Source organism: Simochromis diagramma, unplaced genomic scaffold (genome assembly GCF_900408965.1).
Source record: "Simochromis diagramma unplaced genomic scaffold, fSimDia1.1 OVJJ01000545.1, whole genome shotgun sequence".
Lineage (NCBI taxonomy): Eukaryota > Metazoa > Chordata > Actinopteri > Cichliformes > Cichlidae > Simochromis > Simochromis diagramma.
Genome location: NW_024387371.1, coordinates 8,443,385 through 8,469,381, shown reverse-complemented (window position 1 = coordinate 8,469,381; position 25,997 = coordinate 8,443,385). Strand labels below are relative to the sequence as shown.

Below are 25,997 nucleotides of genomic sequence, written 5' to 3'. Positions count from 1 at the left end.
GTTATGCGGCAATAGATGTAGACTGCTGGGGGATTCCCATGATGCATTGGTTGATAGTTCTTCACTCACTATGTGTTAATACACCTCCTTGAATCATACTTGTCATTAATCTCTGTCTCTCTTCCACAGCATGTCTTTATCCCGTCATCCTTCTATTCTCATCTTACCAGTTATAAAAGTGAGGGAGTTGGACCCATTCCAGCTGTAATAAGGCAAGACTACTCACTCTGGTATCCAAACCCAACACCAATATAGAATCACTATTTAAACACAGAAACAGCAGGCCCTGATGTAAGATCAAACACTGCATTTCTTACTACAGAGGTGACAACATTTCTGGCAAAGCAACCTGCTGGTGGTCAAATATCTTTGTAGAAGGCAACTACAGAAGTCCTATAAAATGTTAAAGATTTCTAAAACTATTATTGGACATTTTAGAAAATATAAGTGAATACCAAGTTATTTTTGCCCTAAAGGGACTAGAGATGTATGAGTAAAAGTATGAAAATATAAATGACATCAGATGCAAGAAGGAAATTGTGTATTTATTTGCATGGTGAGTTACAGTCTTGGCAGAAATGCGCTCCAAAAGTAAAATAACCTTTGTGCACAGATTGAACAGAGTTGACACTGAGTTAGTTCTTGTGTAAAGAAGCCTGTTGCAGAGTTTGTGCCATATTTAAGGTAGGCCATTCTGATCCATCCAGGGTTGAACGTGATTGAGGCTTAAGACCAGCTGCCTCAAAGGTTTGTTGCCGAGTCGGTACCAAATTGAAGACAGGCCAGTCTGATCCACCAAGGGCTGGAATTGATTGTTGCTTAAGATAACCTGATTCATGAGTCTGTTGCTGAATTGGTGCTAAGTTTAAAGCAGGCCATTCTGATCCACCAAGGGTTGAACGTGATTGAGGCTTAAGACCAGCTGCCTCGAAGGATTGTTGCCGGGGTGGTGCCGAATTGAAGACAGGGCCATTCTGATCCACCAAGGGCTGGAATTGATTGTGGTTTAAGATAACCCGACTCATGAGTCTGTTGCTGTGTTGCTGCTGAGTTTAAGGCAGGCCATTCTGATCCAGCTATTGCTGAACTGGACTGTGGCTTAACACGACCTGGCTCAAAGGTTCGTTGCCAAGGTGGTGCCAAGTTTAAAGCAGGCCATTTTGATCCACCAAGGGTTGAGCTTGATTGAGGCTTAAGACCATCTGCCTCGAAGGATTGTTGCCGGGGTGGTGCCGAATTGAAGACAGGCCATTCTGATCCAGCTATTGCTGAACTTGCTTGAGGCTTAAGATGACCTGCCTCAAAGGATTGTTGCCGGGGTGGTGCCAAGTTTAAGGCAGGCCATTCTGATCCACCAAGGGTTGAGCTTGATTGAGGTCTAAGATAACCTGGTTCATGTGTCTGTTGCTGTGTTGCTGCAGAGTTAAAGAAAGGCCATTCTGATCCAGCTATTGCTGAACTGGACTGTGGCTTAACACGACCTGGCTCAAAGGTTCGTTGCCAAGGTGGTGCCAAGTTTAAAGCAGGCCATTCTGATCCACCAAGGGTTGAGCTTGATTGAGGCTTAAGACCATGTGCCTCAAAGGATTGTTGCCGGGGTGGTGCCAAGTTTAAAGCAGGCCATTCTGATCCACCAAGGGTTGAGCTTAATTGGGGCTTAAGACCATCTGCCTCAAAGGATTGTTGCCGGGGTGGTGCCGAATTGAAGACAGGCCATTCTGATCCAGCTATTGCTGAACTTGCTTGAGGCTTAAGATGACCTGCCTCAAAGGATTGTTGCCGGGGTGGTGCCAAGTTTAAGGCAGGCCATTCTGATCCACCAAGGGTTGAGCTTGATTGAGGTCTAAGATAACCTGGTTCATGTGTCTGTTGCTGTGTTGCTGCAGAGTTAAAGAAAGGCCATTCTGATCCAGTTATTGGTGAACTTGACTGGGGTTTAACACGACTTGGCTCAAAAGTCTGTTGTGGTGTTGTTTCAAAGTTGAAGAAAGGCCTTTCTGTTTCATGCAGAGTGGAACTTTGTGGTTTAACATGAACTGGCTCATAAGTCTGCTCCTGTGTTTGAAAATGTAGAAAAGGTCTTTCTGATCCAGTAAGAGTTGAACTTGATTGTGTTTCGATGGAATATGGTTTATAAGCCTGTTCCTGTGTTTCTGAGTAACTACTACCAGCAGAGTTTAAGAAAGGTTGCCTTGATTGTGGCATTTCCTGCTTTATGTTACCGTAATTGACAAACTCTGTGTTCTCTGGATTTTCTTGATTTACTGAACTGTCAACATAGCTGGTCATTGGGATATTGGGATATTGAGAGACAGATGAAGAGGGAACGGATAAGTCTATTTGAAAGCCTGGTTTAGAGACAGCAGGAGCATCATTTCCACCATCATGTCCTTCACTGGCCAAATCTCCCCCTTCATTTCTGACCGAAAGATCAAAATATGGAATGCTCAGACTAAATTCGTAGCTTTTGGGTTTGGGTGACAGATGTTTCTTCTGTGGTGGAGGCTGGGGTAGAACGGTCTCCTTTGGCCATTTGGTGGCAACATTAGATCGTGGCTGCAAGGGGTTTGCAGGCTTGAGGTTTGAGGCTTTTTGGTACACTATGGGATGGTTTTGTTTACAGATATGGAAAGGGGCCGTCCTAAAACGTCCCTGCTTTTCCAATGTTTTGTCCTGGGCACTGATGTAGTAGAAAGGATGACAGTTCTCATAGTTGTAGGCTTCTTCCTCTCCTTCACTTTGCCACACTCCCGGTTGCACAAAACTTCTGGCTATGAAAGAAAACAAGTGAAGGTTAATGTAAATATTACATTGTAATTTGTAATTTCTGCAAGATTAGATGGCAAGACCGCTGACCAAGATGGCAGCAGCATGTCTCCTTGTTGAATGTCTGCTTTGAATTTGTTGGGTATTTTTCTGTTTTTACTATTTTAAATGGATTCTAGTGTTTTCCAACAAGGTATTTTAAACTATTCTGTTAGTTCTTGGAAAGTGGCCCATTTTGGGGGCCTCTGCTACTACCAGAAGTCGTCTGCACCACACCAGGGCCTGTGCTGCTAGCAGAAACCAACTGAGCCTCACCAGGGCCTGTGCTGCTGGCTGGACCTATCGACAGCACACTAAGGCCTGTGTTGCTAGCAAAAGCTCATCTGCATTATATCGGGGCCTGTGCTGTTGATTGAAGCCCTCTACACCACATTGGTGCATGTGCTGCTAGCAGAAGTCATCTGCTAGCAAGCCACCAGGACATGAGCTTCTGGCTGGAACATCCTAGGTCTTTGCAGCCTGATGATGCATTTAATTCAGTATCAACAATAGTCGTGTGTTTTGGATAATTACTTTTTAAAATAACTTTGCTTATTGGCTGTGGGGGACTTTGGGACACTGAATTTTTCTAAGTCAAGCACATTTAACAGTGTGCTCACTTTGCGAGACATGATCCCAGATCTATATCATCACTGCTGCTGTACATCCTGTACGATCTCCAATGTATTTGGAACAGGACACGGATTTTTCATTTGATCTACACAAAGATTTACCTCATCTTCAAAACCTTGTTTTGTATGATTACAAAGTTATGAAAAATTCTGCTGAGTTTCAACATTTCACAATTCAAACTCAAAGTCTCAAAGCAGAGACTTATGATTGTCTTAATACTGCTCTTATCTGGTGATGTTCAACCTAGACCAGGCCCTGAGCTGCAATGCAGTCAAACACCATCTGAATTTAAATCCTCACCTGGGCTTAAGAGTCTTCATCTTAATGTGTGCAGTTTGATACCCAAGATGATATGATCACAATATGGGTTAAATTAAGTTAAATTAAATTAAGTCTCTTTCAGTGAGTAAAAGCTCCCACGCTCTACCCACCTAGGTTTTTAGGGCTTCTGTTCCTGTCTATGATAGGAAGGAGACTATGAATTGCTTTAACAAGCACTTTATATCTTCTGGCTCTTTGACTCTCTTAGTCCAGTCTCTAAAATTCGGCTCAAACCTTCTGGTGTACACTGCTCAGCCATTTAACTTTGGTCCTTTCTCTGTGCAGGAGATCTGTAACGCTCTTAAAGTGTCAGATGATAGAAAATCTTCATGACCAGACGTACTAGATCCTTACTTCTTGAAACTGGCAGCCGATTTTGTGGCAGAGACTCTCCCAACACTTTCAACCTCACGCTGGATACGAATCATTCTGCTCCTCAATTCAGATCAAACTGAGGTTATTGTACTCTGCCCTGGAAATCTTAGAAATATGGCATCTAACCAGATTCTTACTCTGGATGGCATTACCTTGGCCTCCAGTAACACTGTGAGGAACCTTGGAGTCAGTTTTTGACCTGGACATGTCCTTCAATGCACATATTAAACAAACATGTAGGACTGCCTTCATTCATTTGTGCAACATCTCTAAAGTTAGAAATATCCTGTCTCAGAGTGACGCTGAAAAACTAGTTCATGCATTTATTACTTCCAGGCTGGACGACTGTTTTTTACGGTGGCCCCGAGAGGCCAAACGGACTGCAACTTCAGAAAACACTTGCAAAAAGAAAAATGCTGCAAAAAGGAAAACGCTGCAAAAAGAAAGATGCTGCACTGCAACTTCAAGAAAAACACTGCACTTCAAAAAGAAAAATGCTACAAAAAGAAAAGCGCTGCAAAAGCACACAAAGCACAACGGAAATAGGAAAAAAAGACAACGGAAATGTTCCTGGGGAGACAATAACCCGACGGACCAGTTGCACGGTACCCCGCATGCGCAAATCTTACGTCACTTCCTCTCTTTGCCAACATTGCGACATTCAATATATTTGAATGACACGGTTAGCACCCATTTAGCTCCTAGCATTTCTCAACAGCCTTTTTGACTACCGGGACATTTAAACAATGGATAATCCGTAACCGCAACAAAGTTTTTCTTTTCTCCTCAACAGAGAGCGTTCCCCTATTGAACAACAGCACCGTCAAATAAGAAGAATGGTGCCTAATGACAGAGTTAATAATACAGACTTTATAATATGTCACGTGAAGGTTCATCAGCCAGATGAAGTGTTTACTGGCAATTGACAGTGATAGCGGACATCATCATCACTATTCCAACAATCCTCTCCACACAGACAAGCATAAACACACTCGATTATCACTAAATCAAATGTAACACACGTTTGTGATGACGCTAATTCAGTTTACAATAGGGTTCACTAGCTCAGTCAGCAGGTGGCGGTATCCTCGTACACTGGGGAGTAAACTGCCATTAAACGAACAGAAGAAGAAAACCCCTGCGCATGCAGGTGACCGATCGGGTTTCCGGTACGGATCGGGTAGTGACAGACAGCTTGTTTTGGTTTAAAAAAAAAAAAAAAAAAAAGACAGCTTGTTTTGGTTCGTGCAACTGGTCCGTCGGGTTATTGTCTCCCCAGGAACATTTCCGTTGTCTTTTTTCCTATTTCCGTTGTGCTTTTGCAGCGTTTTTCTTTTTGCAGTGCAGCGTTTTTCTTGAAGTTGCAGTGCAGCGTCTTTCTTTTTGCAGCGTCTTTCTTTTTGCAGCGTCTTTCTTTTTGCAGCGTCTTTCTTTTTGCAGCGTCTTTCTTTTTGCAAGTGTTTTCTGAAGTTGCAGTCCATTTGGCCTCTCAGGGCCACCGTAGTTTTTCCCCTTTCAGTCACCTTTTTCACTCACTATGCGTTAATAGCCTCTCTGCACTGAATCATACCTGTTATTAATCTCTGTTTCTCTTCCCGAGTATGTCTTTATCCTGTCTTCCTTCTCTCACCCCAACCAATCACAGCAGATGGCCCTGCCCCTCCCTGAGCCTGGTTCTGCAGGGGTTTCTTCCTGTTAAAAGGGAGTTTTTCCTTCCTATATAAATAAAATTGAATTGAATCAAATTCCCTCAGTATGAAAATCAACTTTTGTTGTCCCTCTACTAAAAGTGGGCAACCCAGCAATTTTAACTAATTATAGACCAATATCTAATCTGTCCTGTGCCACAGTTCTTGAAGCTCGTGTGTGCGAGCGGTTAGAGTTTCTACACACCAATGCCATTTTATCTGATCAATCAGGCTTTAGGGGAAGAAAATAAATAAATAAATCACAGTACTATCACAGCTGCAGTGAAAGTGGCAAATAATATTACTGTTGCACTTGATAAGAAACAACACTGTGCGTCCCTTTCTATTAATTTGTCAAAAGCATTAGACACTGTTGATCATTGTATTTTAAAACTTAAACTCCTCAAGTCAGGACTCAGAGCAGTGGCATGGTTCTCAAACTGTCTCAGTGATATGTCTCAGTGCATTAAATCTGATGGTCTGAATTTGTTACAGTGCACAACGGAGTGCCACAGCGCTCACCTTCAAACCACATGTAGAGAATCTCGTGAAAAATCTGAAGTTAAAACAGATTTTATTTTCAAAATAAGTTGTTTTTCTTACAATACAAAGAATCTGCTTTTAAATGCAACATTTTTGCCTGTGCTGGGTTATGGAGATATTCTATACATGAATGCTTCTGCTCAATGTCTTCGAATGGTTGATAGTGTATCATGCTTCACTGAGGTTCATCACTAACCGTAAATCTCAGACTCAACACCGAGTTATACTCTCGGGTAGGATGGCCTGCTTCGGCAAGTCGGAGGAACGCTCACTTATACAGTTTTATATAACAGACATTTAACACCCTTGGCTTGGAACAAACTGCAGAACGACTGGAAAACAACTGAATTATTTCATAAAGCACTTAAGTGCTAAGAATCCCTGAGGCCAAGTCCATAACATGCAATTGCTTCAATTAGATTGTCATTTTAACTGAATTTTTGTATTTTCCTTTGATTTTTAAAATTTTTTTTTTTTTATCTTTATTTTATTCATTTCATTTAATTTTGCATTTGTGTTGTTGCTGTCTGTGTTTAACAGTAATTTCTGTAACTGTGACTTGTAACTTGCTGCTGCCCATCCCTTGAAAAGGTTTTTAATCTCAATGGGATCTTCCTGGTTAAATAAAGGTTAGAAAGAAGTAGTAAAATTTAGACATTAAAAATCTATTTTCAACACGTCTCTAGAATCTCAACAATCTAATTTGAATTAATGGACTTCATAATTCATGATTAGCAGCACAGAAACAGTTCCCGACTGCACCCAAGTGTTGTTACTGTGTTTTTCAAATGACAACAAAGGAGCGTCGTGACGAATAAACCGGCCTGACAGTTGGCTCAAAGAAGGCTCGTCTAGTTCCCTGTGAAACAATTTAAGCAGCATAAGATGAAGCACAGGACAAATCATTTTATACCAACTGCATTTCATATAGTGTGGAGACAGCATCTAGATCCAGTACACAAGAACTCCATAGCGTGAGAATGCTGCAAACATACCCTGAACACTGTCCTGTTTTAAGACCACATACATTTGAAAAGTTAATAGCATATATTTCTTATCATTAATTAGACTCAGATTGTAAAAATTACATTTCAGGACTGAAGAAGAGTTCCACCTCGAGACCCCTTTATAGACATTCCCCTGCATTTGCAAGTTGTTACAACTCTTTGTTGATTTGTGTAGGGTTGGAGAAAAGAAAAAGGACATAGGTCAGATTTCTTATGGAGATCTCTTACATCACTATACATATTAAAGCACACTTTAATAACCACGGTTTGGTTGAGAGCTGCTAGAATATTCTAGAATTTTAGAGCCATCTTGTGCCTGTAAGTCTGCAGATGAAGCCAACGTGAATGAAGCAGTGCAGTTTCCCTAAAACACCACCCTGAATTGTCAGTGCTGTGTATCAGATCGTAGGCCTAGTGTTTGGTCTCACTTTAATTAGGGGAGCTGGTAAATTGTTGCTAACGAATCAAAGCTTAACAGGGTTTAATTTGCAGGACTCTTCAGTTATAGTAACACAGGTATTTTAACAAAGGCCCATTCTCTTATTTACAAGAAGAGTTTTAGCCCCATCTCCAAACAGCAGGAGGTGAGTCAGGCTTACCTCTTGGAAAAGCTGAGGAGTAGTTCACCTCACTCAACAAACAGACCAGCAATAATCTGTTAAACAGTTACAAATACACAGTCAAGGTAGACTCAAGTAAATAAAATGAACCTAATAAAACCCATTTGGTTTCATATTTAATGTGTTACCTTGTAATTAGGAAGCCAGCAGCCATGACTGCTGCACTCGCTGTGTCCTCACAGCTACGAGCGCTGAGCTGGACTGTGCAGCACAGCTGCCCTGTCAGCCGTGGATCCAGAAAGCCCAACTTCCAGCTCCTCCAACCAAACGCCCACGAGACTCAAAGTCGAGCATCCAAGCCACGCGGCTGTCTGTGTGTGTCTTTTCTATCTTCCTAATGAAAAGTTGGGCTGAAGCAAACTCTGCCTCACACAGGTGCGATCACTTGATGTGATTGGCCTGGCTGAGACGTTAGAATGATTGAATCTATGCCCCAGAGGGGATGTGGACAATAAGAACACATTTGATTTCAACTTCTGACCTGATTGTCTAAGTGCAGAGCTGTATTATAGTGGGGTTTTCTTTCTTTTATAATTTTATACACCTTGCACACATTTTTTTAAAGGCCTTGTATTGACATCAGGAGGCACAGTATAAAACGATGATCCCATATTGAAGATAAATGTAGCCTCTGTGATGTCCCCCAACCTGTCTTGAACCCTTAAGTTCAGTATTTCTCACGACCAGCTCTTGGTGTTTGGAAACTGAACGTGATCAGTGAGGGTTGGATCTGGCTGATTCACCGCTCACTCACGTGGTTGAGAAACCTGAAGGGTTGGTTTCTCATAAACCTTTAAATAATGTGATTATCTTTATGACATTTACATATAAAAACTGCAAGTCATGCTTCACACTGAAGTAAGAAAACACAAATAAAGGGAGTAAAAGTTTTTCAGTGTCAGGTAATTTCAAATGCAGCGTTTCTGTCAGCTCAACAAACATCAGCAAACACAGCGAGACTGTGACACAGCGTGCTGCAGCTGAAGGTCCAGCTGTTGTATTTCACAGGGAGACAAAAGAAAGAGTTAATAGTTTAATAGTTTAATAGTTTAATTATTTATATAGCACATTTAATTACAACAGGAGCGTTGACCAAAGTGCTGTACAAGAATACAACATACATAATAAAACAACTTAGAGTATTAAAAGCAAACACCAACTATGAATTAACAAACAACTCTCATGCTGTATTAAAAGCCAGTAAATAAAAATGCGTTTTAAGAGAAGATTTAAAAAGATTGACAGTAGGAGCCTGTCTGATGTGTAGGGGTAAATTATTCCACAGCTTAGGCGCTACGACTGCAAATGCTCGATCACCTCTATGAACCAGCCTCGACCTTGGTACAGCTAAAAGCAAAAGATCACTTGATCTAAGAGATCTAAGGGGGGTATAAGTCTGCAAGAGGTCAGACAAATACCCGGGAGCCTGTCCATTCAGGGCTTTGTAAGTCAACAATAAAATTTTAAAATTAATTCTGAAGCGGACAGGGAGCCAATGAAGGGAGGCAAGTACCGGGGAAATGTGTTCACATCTTTTAGTACGTGTCAGAAGACGAGCTGCAGCATTCTGGACCAACTGCAGCCTTGCCAGGCAGGTCTTGCTGACTCCAGCATATAAGGAGTTACAATAGTCCAGCTGGGATATAATGAAAGCATGAATCGCTCGTTCAAAGTTTTTAAAAGATAAAAATGATCTCACCTTAGATAAAAGCCTCAGTTTGAAAAAAGACCGCTGTACAACTGAGCTAATTTGTTTTTCAAAGGTGAAATTGCTGTCAAGTATAACCCCCAAATTTTTGGCATGTGATTGGACAAAAGGCTCAAGACTGTGCAGGTTAAAATTAGAAGTGTTGGGATTGCCGCTTGGTCCAAAAATTATCACTTCGGTTTTGTTCTCATTAAAGTTAAGGAAATTAGAGGCCATCCAGGATTTAACTTCACCGAGACACTGAAGTAAGGGTTCTAGTGAGGCAGGACTGTTTCCCTTCAATTGAAGATAGATCTGAGTATCATCGGCATATGAATGAAAACAAATGTTGTATTTTCTAAAAATTAGACCTAAAGGCAGCATATAAATGGAGAACAATATTGGCCCCAGTATAGATCCCTGGGGAACACCACAAGTAAGGGGAGCTGAGGAAGAGATAAAATCACCAAAGCTCACAGAGAAGGTCCTGTCAGACAGGTATGACCTGAACCACTCTAATGGGGTGCCCTTTACGCCACAATGCTCCAACCGTGAGATTAAAATGCTGTGGTCAACAGTATCGAAGGCAGCGGTCAGATCTAAAAGCAGAAGCACAGCTGAGTCACCTGAGTCAGTGGCTAATAAAAGATCATTAAGAACTTTTAAAAGTGCAGTTTCTGTGCTATGAAGAGTTTTAAAACCAGACTGAAACCTCTCAAGAACGTTGTGTCCATTTAGAAAAGATTGCAGCTGAACAAACACAATCTTTTCCAAAATTTTCGACAGGAAGGGGAGCTTTGAAATAGGCCTGAAGTTAGTGAGGACGGAGGAGTCAAGATTAGGTTTTTTAAGTACAGGCTGTACAACAGCATGTTTAAAACAGGCTGGCACAACACCTGAGCTAAGGCTGCTATTAAAAATAGCTAAAATGTCAGAACTGACAACCTTAAAAATCTTTTTTAGAAGATGTGTTGGAATAATGTCATTTGGACACGATGATGTCTTTGTGCCACTACATACTTCCTCCACCTGATCGAGACACACAGGCTCAAACTGATCAAAAACAGCAGAGCAGGTGAATATTTTAGACACGTCATGTGAAGGCAGGGCGATCATAGATCGAAGCTGTTTTATCTTATTGATAAAAAACTTCAAAAACCTTTCACAGGTGTCTGAGGAACTATTAATACAAGAAGCTGGGGAAATATTCAGGGCAGAGTCAATAATTGAAAAAAGAACCCGAGGATCATTGGAGCTATTCTCAATAACATTAGAAAGAAACCGAGACTTTTCTGCTTTAACAATGTCCTGATACCTGTACAGACTGTCTCTCAACATGAGAAAGGACACCTGCAGCCCATCTTTTTTCCACTTACGTTCAGCCTTCCTGCACTCTCGTCTGGCTGAACGAGTGGTCTTATTTATCCATGGGTCTGGTTGTGGTTTCGAGTTTATAGTTTTAAAAGGAGCGACCTCATCAAGGACAGTTTTGCATTTATCATAAAAATTAACTGTCATTTCCTCGGTACCAAAGCCAAGGGGAGATCTTAAAACTTTTTTAAAAGCAATAGAAAATTCTTCTGTTGCAGATGGGTTAAAAACACGACAACGACGTGTTGAAATAAGAGGTGTAAAATGGCGGGGAGATGAAAGTATGTCAAACACAACAGGACAGTGATCAGAAAAAACAGCATCACATATTTCCATGTTTCGGACCGGTAACCCTAAAGACAGCACAAGATCCAATGTATGACCCTGTTTCTGGGTTGGCCCAGACACAAGTTGAGCAAGACTGAAGGAGTCTATCAAGCTTAAAAAGTCTCTGGCCAGCGAATTGGAGGGACAACACACATGAATGTTAAAATCTCCAACGATTAAGATTCGATAGTAGCTTGGCACAGTTCCAGCTAAGAAGTTTGAAAATGGAGAGCTAACTTCACTCACAGATGGAGAAAGATAAGAAAGACAGGAGAGGAAGAAGAGATGTTATCATTAACCTCTGCTCAGTGGGATTTGATCAACTGCAAATGTAAAGCCTCGTGGTTTTCAATGAGATACCGATCTGTACATGTGACATCGTGTTTCTTCATGCTGTGAAACGTGCGGAAAAACAAACTGTCAGTGTAGAGGATGGAATAGTACAACTCATAAAACACCTGCTGACATCTTGTTAAATTCGGTTGTGTAAATCCACAAAGAGCAGTAAACCTCAGAGCAGCAGTAGCCCAGATCAGCTGATCACAGCCTGTACACAAAGAACATCTTATTTTTCTTTCATTTTCTTTCTTTAACTCATTTTCTACTCAAAAGTCTATTGCAGTGTGGTTTCACAGTTGAAGAAAGGCCTTCTGTTTCATGCAGAGTGGGACTTTGTGGTTTTACATGACCTGGCTCATGAGTCTGCTCCTGTGTTTCGGAGGCACTAGTTCAAGAAGGGTTGCCTTGATCCAATCATATCTGTACTGATGAAGAGGGAACAGATAAGTCGGTTTGACCTGGTTTGGGGACAGCAGGAGCATCATTTCCACCATCACGTCCTTCACTGGACAAATCCCCCTCTTCATTTCTGACCAAAAAATCAAAATAAGGAATTCTCAGACCAAATTCATAGCTTTTGGGCTTGGGTGATTGATATTTCTTCTGTGGTGGAGGCTGGAGTAGAACTGTCTCCTCTGGCGGCAACATTAGATCGTGGCTGCAGTTAGAACAAAACAGTCAAGCTAAACAACTTTATTGATCTACAGTCCAAAACCAACATGAAAGAAGTGAACAGTAGTGAATGGAAGTGGACAAAGTTTCCATAATCAGTTTTTCCCAAGTTCATTGTTAATTTGTTTGCTTTATAGCAGCTATAATCCTCTATAGCAAGAGATGAAAAATAATATTTATGGATGCTGTGGCCTTCAAGAGCAATCATGAGGGGAAATGTGTATAAAAGTCTTGCCATTCTCTTCTCTCTGCATTTAAAAGCTTCTCTGACACTGAGACACACCCACACACTGGTGGGAGGAGCCTCTTGTACCACTGAGGTTCAGATGTCATCAGCTTAATAAAATACTGTTTCAGTTGTTGGCTGAGATGTGGAAACCTTTGAAACAACCCGTTGTAGACTACTGGTGTCAGTGCATCAAGCCATAAGAGCCCCACTGCTTTTTTTTGATGTTCCAGGTAGATCTCTCATTCTGGAGAAACTGCTGCTCTCTGCAAAACAGAGCACCAACATACAATTCAATTTCTGCTCACCGGTTCCTTCAAACACATGTTTTATGCGACTGCTCGTGCAGAGCACTTACCTGTCACCTAGTGGACGTTCATTGTGCCAGTGCACTGCTGCATTTTTCTAGTCTGTTGCACATTTCCTTTATGCTGTGATGTGTCACTGCTGTGCTTCAACCTCTTTTTTAAAAAAACAAAAACGAAACAACTTCTTTGAATAATGAAGGGCTTTGTGTTTTGTGCATTGCTATTGACTTTTGCAAACCTTGGAGGTTCAGCTTTTAACAAAACCCTCAAACACATCTTTACATATTTCTGCCACTTCCCCTAACATCAGCCCCACTGCCAGCCAGCACAGAATACTTGAAGTAGAACCATTTTACAGTGCTTCCACAATGATGCACTGGATTAAGGAATAGCAATATTAAAATCTTATGACAGGCACTCGATTAAAGTTCCAAAACCATTTCAAGTTTGTATGCAAGCAACTACTGAAGGATGGAACGTCTGATTCACTCTCGGGTACTTTTAAATGGCAGCTCTAGTGAAAGTGAGGGCTAGAGTTGGCTCAAAGACGGGACACTTGATTTGGTGTCAAGCCTGCGATAATTGTGAAGTACTGGGCTCAGTTACATCTCTAGATGCAGTTCAAAATGTACATCACCCATTAATGAGCTGCAGAGTCAGTGGCTTTTAACATTCGGGCATAGACTTGTTGCTTCTTGCTTACAAACACATGAATGTCATTAGCTCTAAAGATCAACCTCAACCCAAATGTTCAGCTATTCTTTCAACCTGACAGAAGACGAGAGAAACTGCAGGAGAGCTTTCACACTTTATTTTAGATAAATACAGGAGATCCTTGCTGCACTGTAGAGCTGTGAAGGAGGAAGAAATATGAGGAACAGGTTTTAACCATCAAGAAATGCCATGTTGTAATATCCAAAAACCAGTGACCCACCATGTCAGTCTGAAGCTGACCGATGGAAATTTGGCCAAGGGTCAGAAGATGGATGCTTTACATGACCCCAGTGAGGTCCATGGTAATACCACCAGTAGTCGTTCCACGTAGGATTCATGTGGGAGTTGTAGTAGCCACTGTAAGGGTCGACATATCTCTGAGGATGGCGCGGCCTTGATGGGCGTTCCAGTCCATCTGGCTCTGGAAATGCAGAGACCCGACCAGGGCGGCCTTCGTCACGATGATGATGGTCACGATGATGATGGTCACGATGATGATGGTGGTCACGATGATGATGGTCACGATGATGATGGTCATCGGGGTGTGGCCTTGTATGAGCCGGCACATAGACCTGTGGTCTTTGGTGACCCAAATCATCTTCCTCAGGCCTGTGTCGATGTCCGCCGTGATGTTCCTGGCGGCGTGGAGAACCTCGTGAAAAGGGAACGGATAAGCTGAACTGGTAGCCCAGCTTGGAAGCATCATGGCCATGGCGTCTGCCGGGATTATTAAAACTGTTGTCAATAATAAAGCCGCTTGGTCCGTACCGAGGAGGATTAGCACCATCACGAGACTGAGCAAAAGGAATCCTCAGGCTCAAGTCAAAGCTCCTGGGCTTGGCCACAAGGTGGTTTCTGTGTGCTCGAGGCTGGAGCGGATACGTTTCCATGGGTCTGTGGGCGGGAATATTGGAGCGTGGCTGATACGATCTCGGGGATTGGACTTGGACCTGATCGCGCACATTAGGGTTGATCTTTGGCTCTGTCGGCCGCAGAGCCCTCATGTACTGGAAAGGACGAGGATTTCCATACACATCGTGTTCCCCTCTTCCACCCTGCCACGCTCTAGGCTGCACAGGACTTGTGGCTGAGAGAGAACATGGGTAAGAATACAGATTATCAGGTTGAAAACACATGTACATCTTCAGTTTCTCAGTATTGTTTGGATACAACTTCAGTCTTGAGTTTAAGCCAGTGTCGTAGACCTTTGCATTCTTATACCTTTTTAACATCAGGGAAGAAATCGCTTAATTTGCTTGATCCACTCAGGCAAAGCATAATATTCATGCATTTTTATACCATCTACAGTTACAATTGTTCTTTTCCAAATTTAACAGGGAAGAACTTTACCTTTTAAAGTGATTACTGGAGTAAAAAGGTAATAAAACACCAGTGAAACAGCCAAGCTTACGATGACTGATTACAATGAGTCGTAAATGCAACCTGTAGAGTTTCCACCTCACTGAATGAAACTCTGCTGTCACGTTAAAGCAGTGGAGCTCCAAGTGTGCAGCTGTCACATTAGAAATACAGAGCAAGGATGGCAGTGCAATTAACACATCAGTAGATTCGTTTTACTGCAGTCTGTTTAAATACCTTTGACTGAATTAAGCCTGCTGATTTGGACATGAGGCATCACAACTTTACCCCAATATCTTTAAAGTCCTGAAAAAGTACACTGAGAGACATTTAGTGACCAACAGCTTTATCATCTGAAGTGGGGAGTGAAAGAAAAGACTGCCTGGATAACATACTACATAATTGGCACCAGTGTAAATAATAAAAGGACACTCTTAAACCTCTCCTTTCAAAGACTTGAATTATTGATGTGCTCTCGATCATATTACAACTTTTACCAAGGCTACTGCATCTCCTATACCCTCCCACGTACCCAGTCAGACTTTCTCCCTAAATCTCCAACATAAGTCTGTAGAATAATGAATAAAGTATTTTCTAAAGAGATGCTGCAGACTGTGGGTGCAGGCATGACTTCACTGGAGTCTTCAAGTCAGACAGCAAGTTATCATTTCATAAAATCATTGGCACGGGTTCAGCATGCTCACCTCCTGGAAAGGCTGAGGAGTAGTTCACATCACTCAAAACATAAAGCAGTAAAAACCTGTCAAGCAGCACAAATACAGTCAAGATAAAACATGACCAAAGGTAGCATTGAAGTACAGGAAGTGTAGATCATGAAAGCACATTTAAATGTGGTACCTTGCAATGAGGAACCGAGCAGCCATGACTGCTGCACTCGCTGTGTCCTCACAAACCCTCCAACCAGACTGTGCATGCAGTCGTGCCCTGTCAGCTACTCCAGCCAAACACCAGTGTGCTTCTGAGTCAAGTGTTCAGGACATGCTGCTGTCTTTATAGGTCCTTCCTACTGCAGGTGTTTCCAATTAGCCTGTTTTAATGAGAAGTTGAACTGAGGTACCCAACAGGTCAACTTCCCTCCCTCATACAAGTGTGAGGGAGACACACACAGGCAGCCTCACGCAGGTGTGACCACTAGATGTGATTGCTCCAGCAGAGAGCACTTGCCTGTCTTCTGCAGAGGATATGATGCATTACAGCAGAGGATTTTCTGCTCAGCTGCTCTCTCCTTTTACTTATACATGTTCATTTTGTTCGTCGCTCAAACATAAACTGTTGCTCCAGGGCCTCGCAGGTTTAATCCAGAGAAGACCAAAGAATTCTGTCTAGATTCTGACTTTATGACCCTGATGAAGACCACAAGCCGAAGCACGTTGGTCACCCAATACAGCAGATCCCTAATACTTTAAATGTCACCGAAGTCATCACGTCATCAGATCTTTGTCTTCTCCTCACCCGTGTTGCTAAATTCAGACTTTACAAAGGAAAAGTGAAATAAAAATTTCTGTCATAAACTTATTTTGTTTATTTATGATGCACTGTATTTCAATCATCCTAAGTATATATTTAGGAGTTGAGTTTTTATCCATTAAAATCATAAAAAAACTGCAGTAAACTTTCTGAATTGATAATGTTAACTGCTTTAAGAAGCCATGCATCTGATCGCACAGCTATGACTGTGACTTTGCATGCATGCACAGTACTCCAACAGTCTGTTTGGTACTCCAGTCACAACAAAGCAAGCTGGCTGTCGGAGCCATAAAGATTGAACCTCGGCTGTGCAGTCACCGTTGCAGCTTAACAATGATGGATCTGCACAAGGTGTCGACTTGTTTATTTTGACTTATTCATTTCCTCGCTGGTTTATTTCCTCCCAAGGCCCACAGCAGCAGCAGCAGCAGCGACTTTTTGCTTGATGAACTGGTTTGAATTTAACAAGCACAGCATTATCTACTTCCTGTAGCTGCAGGTGAAACCTAAATCCAGTCCCCCATAATAATAATACTGACAAACATACTGGGACCAATCAGTGCCTCGCTGTAACTCCCTTCACCAATCACATTTTCTTATATAAATCTGCTGTAAAAATGAAAGCAGTCAAGATATGAAGCCACTTTCAGAATAAAGGAGAACTACATTAAAAACTTAAAATAAAAACACTCTTTTTTTATTTACCAATTACAATTTATGAGACACACAGTGATATTATTAATGTGCTTCAGACTTCTGTTTTCTGGATGGATTTCTGTCTCTCCAGCTCAGGTTGGAGTCTTCCACAGTGCAAATGCATATTTTAAATTAAATTTAGCTTTGCAGGCTCAGTGTTAAAGTTAAAATGAAAAGATGACTCTATTTATTACTTCTAGTCAGTAAATATCATTCAGTAATATTTACGCTGTGAGACATCGGCTGAAGTTGAACGAGGATCGGGCTGCACTTTTGTGTAATACTAATTCATACCACAAGATGGCACAGCAAGTCAATGCAGCACTTCCATCCATCCGTTTATAGACGTAGGTCACAGAGTGAGGGGGTTGGACAGGAGAGGGCCTCTCCCAGCTGTAGAATCACTGTTTAAGCACGGACACATGCAAACACAGGTTAGACAAAATACGGCATGTCCTATTACGCTAAGCCTTTCTGGTGAACGTTGCACTCTGGTGTCTGAAGGTTCTCAGTCATCCAGGTCATGGTAGTCTAAGGAAGACAAGAAGCTTCTTTCGTTCTAAGAGTCAAATGGTACTGGGACTCTCCACCATTTGATTCTTAGAACTAAAGAAGCTTCTCAGAGGTGAAACGTCTTCAACAAGTCAAAGAAGTCCAGACGCTTTTCCTTCCAAGCTCCTTAGACCCCTGGTGGTCAAACATCTTTATAGCAGGTAACTACAGAAGTCCCATAAGACGTTTCTAAAATGATAAGTAAGGGGGCTGAAAGTAGATATGTTAAGTCATTATTTGCGAATCAAACGTTTAAAACTCTAAATGATGAAGTCAGATGTTCAAAAGGAAAATGTGTGTTGCTGCGCAGCTCAGTCTAAACCTTTTGACCATCAGCCGTAGCATTGTTTACTGCCGGCCTGCTGTCGTTTGTTTGGCCTTTGCTCTTCGCCTATGTATTCCCCTCTCGTTCTCCTCTGGATTGATTCCTTTGTGCTCCGTGTCATCCCGCGGGGGATAAATGATGTTGTTTGCCCCTCCGACAGCCAATCAATACCTCATTTTGTTTCATTTTCAGATGCTGCGTGTGCAAACGTGCACCTCTGTTTATGTTTGCTTATGTATTTGCCAGAAAGCTCTCATTGAGTCGGTGGCTAATTGCTCTGCTGATTAGGACTTCATCCTCATACCGGCTGTGTTGATTTAAACAATCCAATATGCGTGTGCTTGTATGGGCGTCTTGAGCGCCCGTGCCTTTTTTTCTGTGGGAACAGTTGGCACAAGCCACAGCACAGTGAGCAGGGCTGAGCGGGTGTTACGCTGGAATAATGATGACAAAGAGCCACCTGTCAGAGCCTGGGCTCTTTCAAAATGTCATTTCACACTGAATGGGTAATCAGGTCGGCGGCGTGTGAATTGGAAGGCTGCGGAATTACAGGCTTCTCAAACTTTTTAATGTCAAGTATACTCTCAGAGAGGCAAGGCGGGCACACGTGGGGGAAATAATATGGTGTGGGACACCTGTCTGAGGGAGGGGGACTTTAGAGTTATTAGATTTAGTGAGGCACAGAGGTGTGTGTGTGTGTGTGTGTGTGTGTGTGTGTGTGTGTGTGTGTGTTGGTGAATAATGAGGTGGAAACAACTGAGAAAAAATGGTTCTATTCTTTGTGGATAAATCATAGGGCTGCTATCAGCTGGCTGAAGCGGTGCTATCTATCTGGAGCTAATTGTGCATGAATTATGAGTGAATTCCAAGTGGTTTCAAGTGAACGATGCAGCCCAAATGCCAACCAATCAACCATAGTTGGGCTCAATAAAAAATCACTTTGAAAGTGATGTTATTTGCTTTCTCCCCGAGCTTCTGATCAATCTGTCATTATTAGTAAGAGGCTCCTGGAGCAGGAGTTGGTAACCTTTACTTAACGAGAGCCATTACCGAGCAACGTTCGACCACAAACATCTGAATGGAGCTGCAAAACATTTGAGCTTTCTAATAAGGCGACACAGTAAACAGAAAGTTTCTACGTGTAAATAAGGTTTTATATATCAGACAATAATTAAAGTAATCTGGTCCTCAGCAGTGTTGGTCAAGTTACTTGAAAAAAGTAATCAGTAAAGTAATCCCGTTACTTTACTGATTACTTATTTTCAAAAGTAATTAATTACTTAGTTACTTAGTTACTTTTTAAAAACACAATTTACAACCTGAAAATTAAATTATCTGCAACATTCTCTGACTGGAAGAAATTAGTTTAACATTTAAACCTATTTTCTGCACATTCCAGCACATAAAATAAAATATTTTTTGTGTTTACACTCAGTCTTTCAAATAGATGCAAGTAAAACACAGCAGAAAATAAATAAAGTCAAAGACTCAGCGGTCCTGTTGCTCTATTTTCACCTGTAAAGCAGGAGTGGGGCAGGCGGAAGTTTACCCTGGTGCAGGTGTGCTGCGGTCAGTGGAAGAATCCGCGAGTTTCTCTGTGAGTTTCCCATTACGTCGTAGCTACTCGGTGCTTGCTTGGAAGTTTAGGGTTTTTTTTCGCTGTAAAAAGAAGTTTTCTTCCCACGCACAGCGGACACTAATGTTTTTGTCACTTTTTATGGAATCAAACTCAAAGGTCAGTACTTCCACGCTTTAAACGCTGCACGCTCATACTCTCTCCCACAATCGATATGTGATCCACTGTTGATCTGCACACAGCTGTTGTCACTAATGGCGCACTCGCTTACGTCACTGTCGTGAGACATTCCCGCAAAAAAAATCACGGTTTTAGTGACGCAGTAACGCAGCGTTCCTACGGGAAAGTAACGGTAATCTAATTACCGTTTTTGCAATAGTAATCCCTTACTTTACTCGTTACCTGAAAAAAGTAATCAGATTACAGTAACGCATGCCCATCTCTGGTCCTCAGCAGGTCTTAAAATGAAGTAAATGCAATCTCAGAGTAATTTTCTCATCCAAATAATTTAAGAAAATGGAGAAGCAGCCTGTGAAAAGTCCAGTCTTTCTGCTTCAATAAGAATTAAGAGCAAGAATAGCAGCCGGTGCTGCGATCACATACATTTGATTAACTGGTCACCAGCAAGTGTGAGCGCCTCTGTAGAAGCAGGTCTGCATGTCTGGAGCTTCCAGGTGTGTGTGAACACAACGCCAGAGAGGAAAGGCATCAGCAATGAACTTCAAGCTCCATCTCAGACTCTACAAGCCCCAGTTTGCATGTTAAAGATGAAAGTGCATGACAGCACACTTAGAACAGACTGAATGTGTGTTTGTTTAAAAGGGTTATCAAGGAGAAAAGACTCTCTAAAAAACAAACATGGCAGGACAGCGTAGGTTTGCAAAGCTGCATCTGAACAAAGCTCCACACTCCTGGAACAGACGAGACCACAGTGGAGATGTCCGTCCATCACGAACAGCAGCACGTCTGGAGGAAACAAACACCTCATACAGCCGTCAGCACGGTGGAGGAGGGACGATGATCTGAGTGGACCATGAGCTCCTCTGTAGAGTCAGTGTGAGGCCGTGTGTCCCACAGCTGAAGCTTGGACCAAACCGGGTCAAGTGCTGTTTTAAGACCTGGTGTGGGATAGTTATGGTTAATTATTTATTATGTCCTTATTGGCAAAATCTTAGAAATGTCTCAATAAACGAAACAATCCTATTAGCCTGTACTGTCATGGTCCTGGATTTCAGACCCAGAGGTTTTGGTTTGTGGACTGAATTCTTGTTCTATTTGGTTAATATTTACCCGTCAGTCATAAAAGGCTGACGGGGCATTACTGTCACCCTGCCAGGCACACGGTGGACACCTGAGGCTGTGAATGCGATAACGCAAGAAGGAGTCACCCAGGATTTTCAAACTGATACCACAGGTCCATCTACTGCTACTTCCACTTAAATAATGGCATCCGTGTAGTATTGATACTCAATATGCAAAATTAGTTACATCAAATTGTTGTATTGTTTGTGTGTGTATCACTAATCTCAGTGCTGGAGGTGACTGAGCAATTTTTTCTATAAGATAACTACAAAATAAACAAATCAAAGCTATTTCGATCAAATTTGCTTCTAAGTTATAGTATATTACAAATGGAAGTAGAATAAATTACGCTGCTATTCTGTATTTTTAATTTATGCTTTGTTGTGTTATTCTAAATAACAATAATACACACAGCCTTCCAGCACTCTCCTGTCCGCTCTCCAGATCTCCTGTCCAGGAAACAAAGCAGTAACGCCTTAGAACCGCTGTGGGATCTTTTCACTCTCACCTTGGCCACTCCCACCGTCCTGTAGTTCCTCTCTTATCTTCACTCAGTCTAATTATTGCTGCTTTCAATCAAAATGTTAAAACTGCAGTGGGTTTCCTGCTTCTGCCTTCTGAGTCCAACTATATGGGTCGCACATGGGCAAATGCAAGTCAGACCCTGAAAACATGTCTATGTGGGCCCCATATGGGTTATGTTAAGTTAATATGGGCATATATTTTACGTGGGCTCAAAATTGTTTAGTATGGGACCCACTTGGGTTTCTCACATGAAAGCCATATGGGCAAAACCAAGTGGAAACATATAGTAGGTCCTGGCTGGGTCAAACATGGGAAACACTTCACTTGGTCCAAAATGGGAAACACACGTAGGACCCACTTGGGTTTTTCACCTGGGTTAGACATGGGCAAACACAGTCATTTAAAGAAAAGCATTTGCTGTGTGCCCCAGGTGGGACAAAGTGAGGTAATCAGTATATATTTTTGGTACTGATGACATACAGTGGGGCAAAAAAGTATTTAGTCAGCCACCAATTGTGCAAGTTCCCCCACCTAAAATGATGACAGAGGTCAGTAATTTGCACCAGAGGTACACTTCAACTGTGAGAGACACAATGTGAAAAAAAAAAAATCCATGAATCCACATGGTAGGATTTGTAAAGAATTTATTCGTAAATCAGGGTGGAAAATAAGTATTTGGTCAATAACAAAAATACAACTCAATACTTTGTAACATAACCTTTGTTGGCAATAACAGAGGTCAAACGTTTACTATAGGTCTTTACCAGGTTTGCACACACAGTAGCTGGTATTTTGGCCCATTCCTCCATGCAGATCTTCTCGAGAGCAGTGATGTTTTGGGGCTGTCGCCGAGCAACACGGACTTTCAACTCCCGCCACAGATTTTCTATGGGGTTGAGGTCTGGAGACTGGCTAGGCCACTCCAGGACTTTCAAATGCTTCTTACGGAGCCACTCCTTTGTTGCCCGGGCGGTGTGTTTTGGATCATTGTCATGTTGGAAGACCCAGCCTCGTTTCATCTTCAAAGTTCTCACTGATGGAAGGAGGTTTTGGCTCAAAATCTCACGATACATGGCCCCATTCATTCTGTCCTTAACACGGATCAGTCGTCCTGTCCCCTTGGCAGAAAAACAGCCCCATAGCATGATGTTTCCACCCCCATGCTTCACAGTAGGTATGGTGTTCTTGGGATGCAACTCAGTATTCTTCTTCCTCCAAACACGACGAGTTGAGTTTATACCAAAAAGTTCTACTTTGGTTTCATCTGACCACATGACATTCTCCCAATCCTCTGCTGTATCATCCATGTGCTCTCTGGCAAACTTCAGACGGGCCTGGACATGCACTGGCTTCAGCAGCGGAACACGTCTGGCACTGCGGGATTTGATTCCCTGCCGTTGTAGTGTGTTACTGATGGTGACCTTTGTTACTTTGGTCCCAGCTCTCTGCAGGTCATTCACCAGGTCCCCCCGTGTGGTTCTGGGATCTTTGCTCACCGTTCTCATGATCATTTTGACCCCACGGGATGAGATCTTGCGTGGAGCCCCAGATCGAGGGAGATTATCAGTGGTCTTGTATGTCTTCCATTTTCTGATGATTGCTCCCACAGTTGATTTTTTCACACCAAGCTGCTTGCCTATTGTAGATTCACTCTTCCCAGTCTGGTGCAGGTCTACAATACTTTTCCTGGTGTCCTTCGAAAGCTCTTTGGTCTTGGCCATGGCGGAGTTTGGAGTCTGACTGTTTGAGGCTGTGGACAGGTGTCTTTTATACAGATGATGAGTTCAAACAGGTGCCATTCATACAGGTAACGAGTGGGGGACAGAAAAGCTTCTTACAGAAGACGTTACAGGTCTGTGAGAGCCAGAGATTTTCCTTGTTTGAGGTGACCAAATACTTATTTTCCACCCTGATTTACGAATAAATTCTTTACAAATCCTACCATGTGGATTCATGGATTTTTTTTTCACATTCTGTCTCTCACAGTTGAAGTGTACCTCTGGTGCAAATTACTGACCTCTGTCATCATTTTAAGTGGGGGAACTTGCACAATCGGTGGCTGACTAAATACTTTTTTGCCCCACTGTATATACATTGCGATTGTGCTCATTCGGAGTTGTTGCTTGGTCTACAGAGGGTCTTAAGCTTTGTTTGGCGCGATGTCCAGACAATCTATTGTGTAAGAGACTTAGAGCATAGAAGGCCGCACACGCTTACAAACACATAGAATCCATAAACCTGTCAGGCCAAAGGCCTGAAATTCATTTAGCTTATAACTGAAGCTGAGCTTGCCTAGCAACAAGTGATAGAAAAGAGGAACTGAATAGGAGTTTTGCTTGTAATGAAACTGTGTGACGTGTAAAGTACCGAAATAACACATGCAGCTCCACAGGTGTCTTATGTGTTGTTAATGCTAAAAGAGGAGAAACTTGTTGATATAATTCGTGCCATTAACAAAAGGGGCCACTGTATAAGTTAACTAAAGTTTATAGAGGAGCAAAATGAAATAAAAATGCTATATCAAGAACAGGTTATAACACAGGAAATGTGAGTTTTAAAATGAAGTTGGTGTTAACACACAGGAGTTGTTTCTAGGCAGCTTTTAGCTATGATGAAATTTACGCATGAATAATTGCTTATATGCTTAAACCTAATTGATTAAAATGGTTGTTTTCTCTTTGATCTTTCAGTATAATAGGCGCTTCTAATGATTTGCTTGTGATCTATTGTGAAAGGTGACTTTTAGGTCAGAGTGGAGGCACTTGCAGCAGCGACAGTTTTGTGTACAGGATGTTGATGATCAGATAAGTGAGAAGATAATTAGGATCATGCTTTTGATTAAAGAGTCCCAAACGTGATAAGTTAGGGAGGCGTAGGAAAAGGTGTTTTGTTCCCTTTGGCGGTCTCGGCGACCACAGGGCTGGCAAGGATCCTGGAGGCCGGAGACCGAAGGGAGCCACAAGAGAGGGACCCAGAAAAAGGACAGACCACTGGCGATTCACAAGTGTAAGGGGTATCTCACCGGTATCGGTAAGTTCAGTGGTGAGGGAGGAGTGCTGATTGAGCTCAGCTCGCACTCTCATTCTCTCCAGCCACTGGCCAACTTTAGGCTCACTGATACCTTGGGTGTGACCACCTCAAACATGAAATGTTCTCAGGTGGAAACTGGCGTCTTACTACTGGCAACAGCTCTTCCCCCTTCTCGATTCAGAGATGGTCAGCATCCTGACAGCCCGATGGACGAAGCTGTCTCTCAGTCTGCGTGTTCTGGCCCGGAGGCTCTTCAGTATCCTTCCTGATGGCAGCAAACTGAAGACTCTGTTGAAGGGATGAGTGGAGTCACCTGTAATGGAGAGGACCTTCCAGATGAGGCAGGTGCAGTAGATCTCCTGGGGAGGGAGGCAAATGTAAATGTAATTGATTGATTGAAATGTATTTGATTATTTTAATAAACCATGTGACTTGGATGGATTTGATGCTGGCGTGACCACAGTGCACACGTCTGCTGTTGCTCACAGTGGTCCGAGGGACCGCTCAGGGAGTTTGTGTGTTCGCTCAGACACATGAAACATTAGAGGGAACTTTGGCTCTTTTCACTCTTTTCACTCTCACCTTGGCCACTCCCACCTTCCTGTAGTTCCTCTCTCTTATCTTCACTCAGTCTAATTATTGCTGCTTTCAATCGAAACGTTAAAACTGCAGTGGGTTTCCTGCTTCTGCCTTCTGAGTCCAACTTGAGCCCAAACAGCTGCCCTCATAGTTTTGTGTCCTACTTCAGTTAAACTGATCCTGGCATGTGGGTGGTAATTACAGCTTACACAAAGCTGCCCAGAGGTTAGACTTGCTGAAAAAGAGGTTTTTGCTTTAATCTCTTCTGTTATCCACAATCCATACAGAAAGGATCCGTCACTTGTCGGCACAGTAAGCCCCTGCCTCTAAAAGCTCTGTGGTTACTTTGTATCAATGCCTGATCTGATTTTTCCCACAGCAGCCACTAGGTGGCAGTGACTACACGCTGCTCAACTATGCATTCAGCCTTGTGCAGGAGGTCTATCGGCGGTGAGCTGAATTATTCACTGTCCAGACCATTGCTCTATTATTAATGTCTGATTTCAGCTTTTGCATTGTTTGTTGGGCCACATGAGAGTGAGTCCATTTTCCCTCCTTTTGTGTCTTCTAACAGCTAAAACTGGCTGTTAAAGTTTAGGTCAAGTTTCCGTAACACGTTACATATATGTACATAATGTCAGCAAATCTTTTTTCAAGGCAGATTTTCTGGCGTGTTGTAAAAACAGCAGAGGCTGGGGCAAATTTTCCTTACAATGATTTAGTCCCATTCACAGTCTGTGTGAGCAGTGGCAGTTACCATCAGCGCACACAGCCAGCTCTGCTAAATGAAATGCAGTACTCTAAATTACACCTGTGCTTTTCCTGCAAAGATAGAAGCACACCGAGGCGGCTGAATCAAATACCGTAGCAGCACAGCACAGAAAGCCAGTCTGAAGAAACACAATGAGGGCCTGTGGCCATAACTTTGA

General features: G+C 42.4%; 1 protein-coding gene across 7 annotated transcripts; it reads right to left on the bottom strand.

The window, feature by feature from the left end:
* Positions 1-572: 572 nt before the first annotated feature.
* Positions 573-24,958, bottom strand: LOC120719177. 7 transcript variants are annotated; one of them, XM_040008192.1, is made up of 6 exons: positions 22,317-22,321; positions 8,121-8,271; positions 7,972-8,027; positions 1,296-2,771; positions 973-1,202; positions 573-785 (listed from the first exon to the last, which is right to left on the bottom strand). In XM_040008192.1, exons 2-6 carry the CDS (start codon positions 8,144-8,146, stop codon positions 636-638), a joined length of 1,938 nt encoding a protein of 645 aa, XP_039864126.1. In that variant the 5' UTR covers positions 8,147-8,271; positions 22,317-22,321; the 3' UTR covers positions 573-635. The 7 variants fall into 7 exon arrangements, with proteins under 7 accessions (XP_039864126.1, XP_039864125.1, XP_039864124.1 ...); XM_040008194.1 differs by lacking the exons at positions 573-785; positions 973-1,202; positions 1,296-2,771; positions 7,972-8,027; positions 8,121-8,271 and adding exons at positions 13,719-13,773; positions 13,857-14,723; positions 15,700-15,755; positions 15,854-15,900; positions 24,951-24,958 and having other exon boundaries at positions 22,319-22,321; XM_040008196.1 differs by lacking the exons at positions 573-785; positions 973-1,202; positions 1,296-2,771; ... (1 more) ...; positions 8,121-8,271; positions 22,317-22,321 and adding exons at positions 13,719-13,773; positions 13,857-14,723; positions 15,700-15,755; ... (1 more) ...; positions 17,435-17,444; positions 24,951-24,958.
* Positions 24,959-25,997: the final 1,039 nt, after the last annotated feature.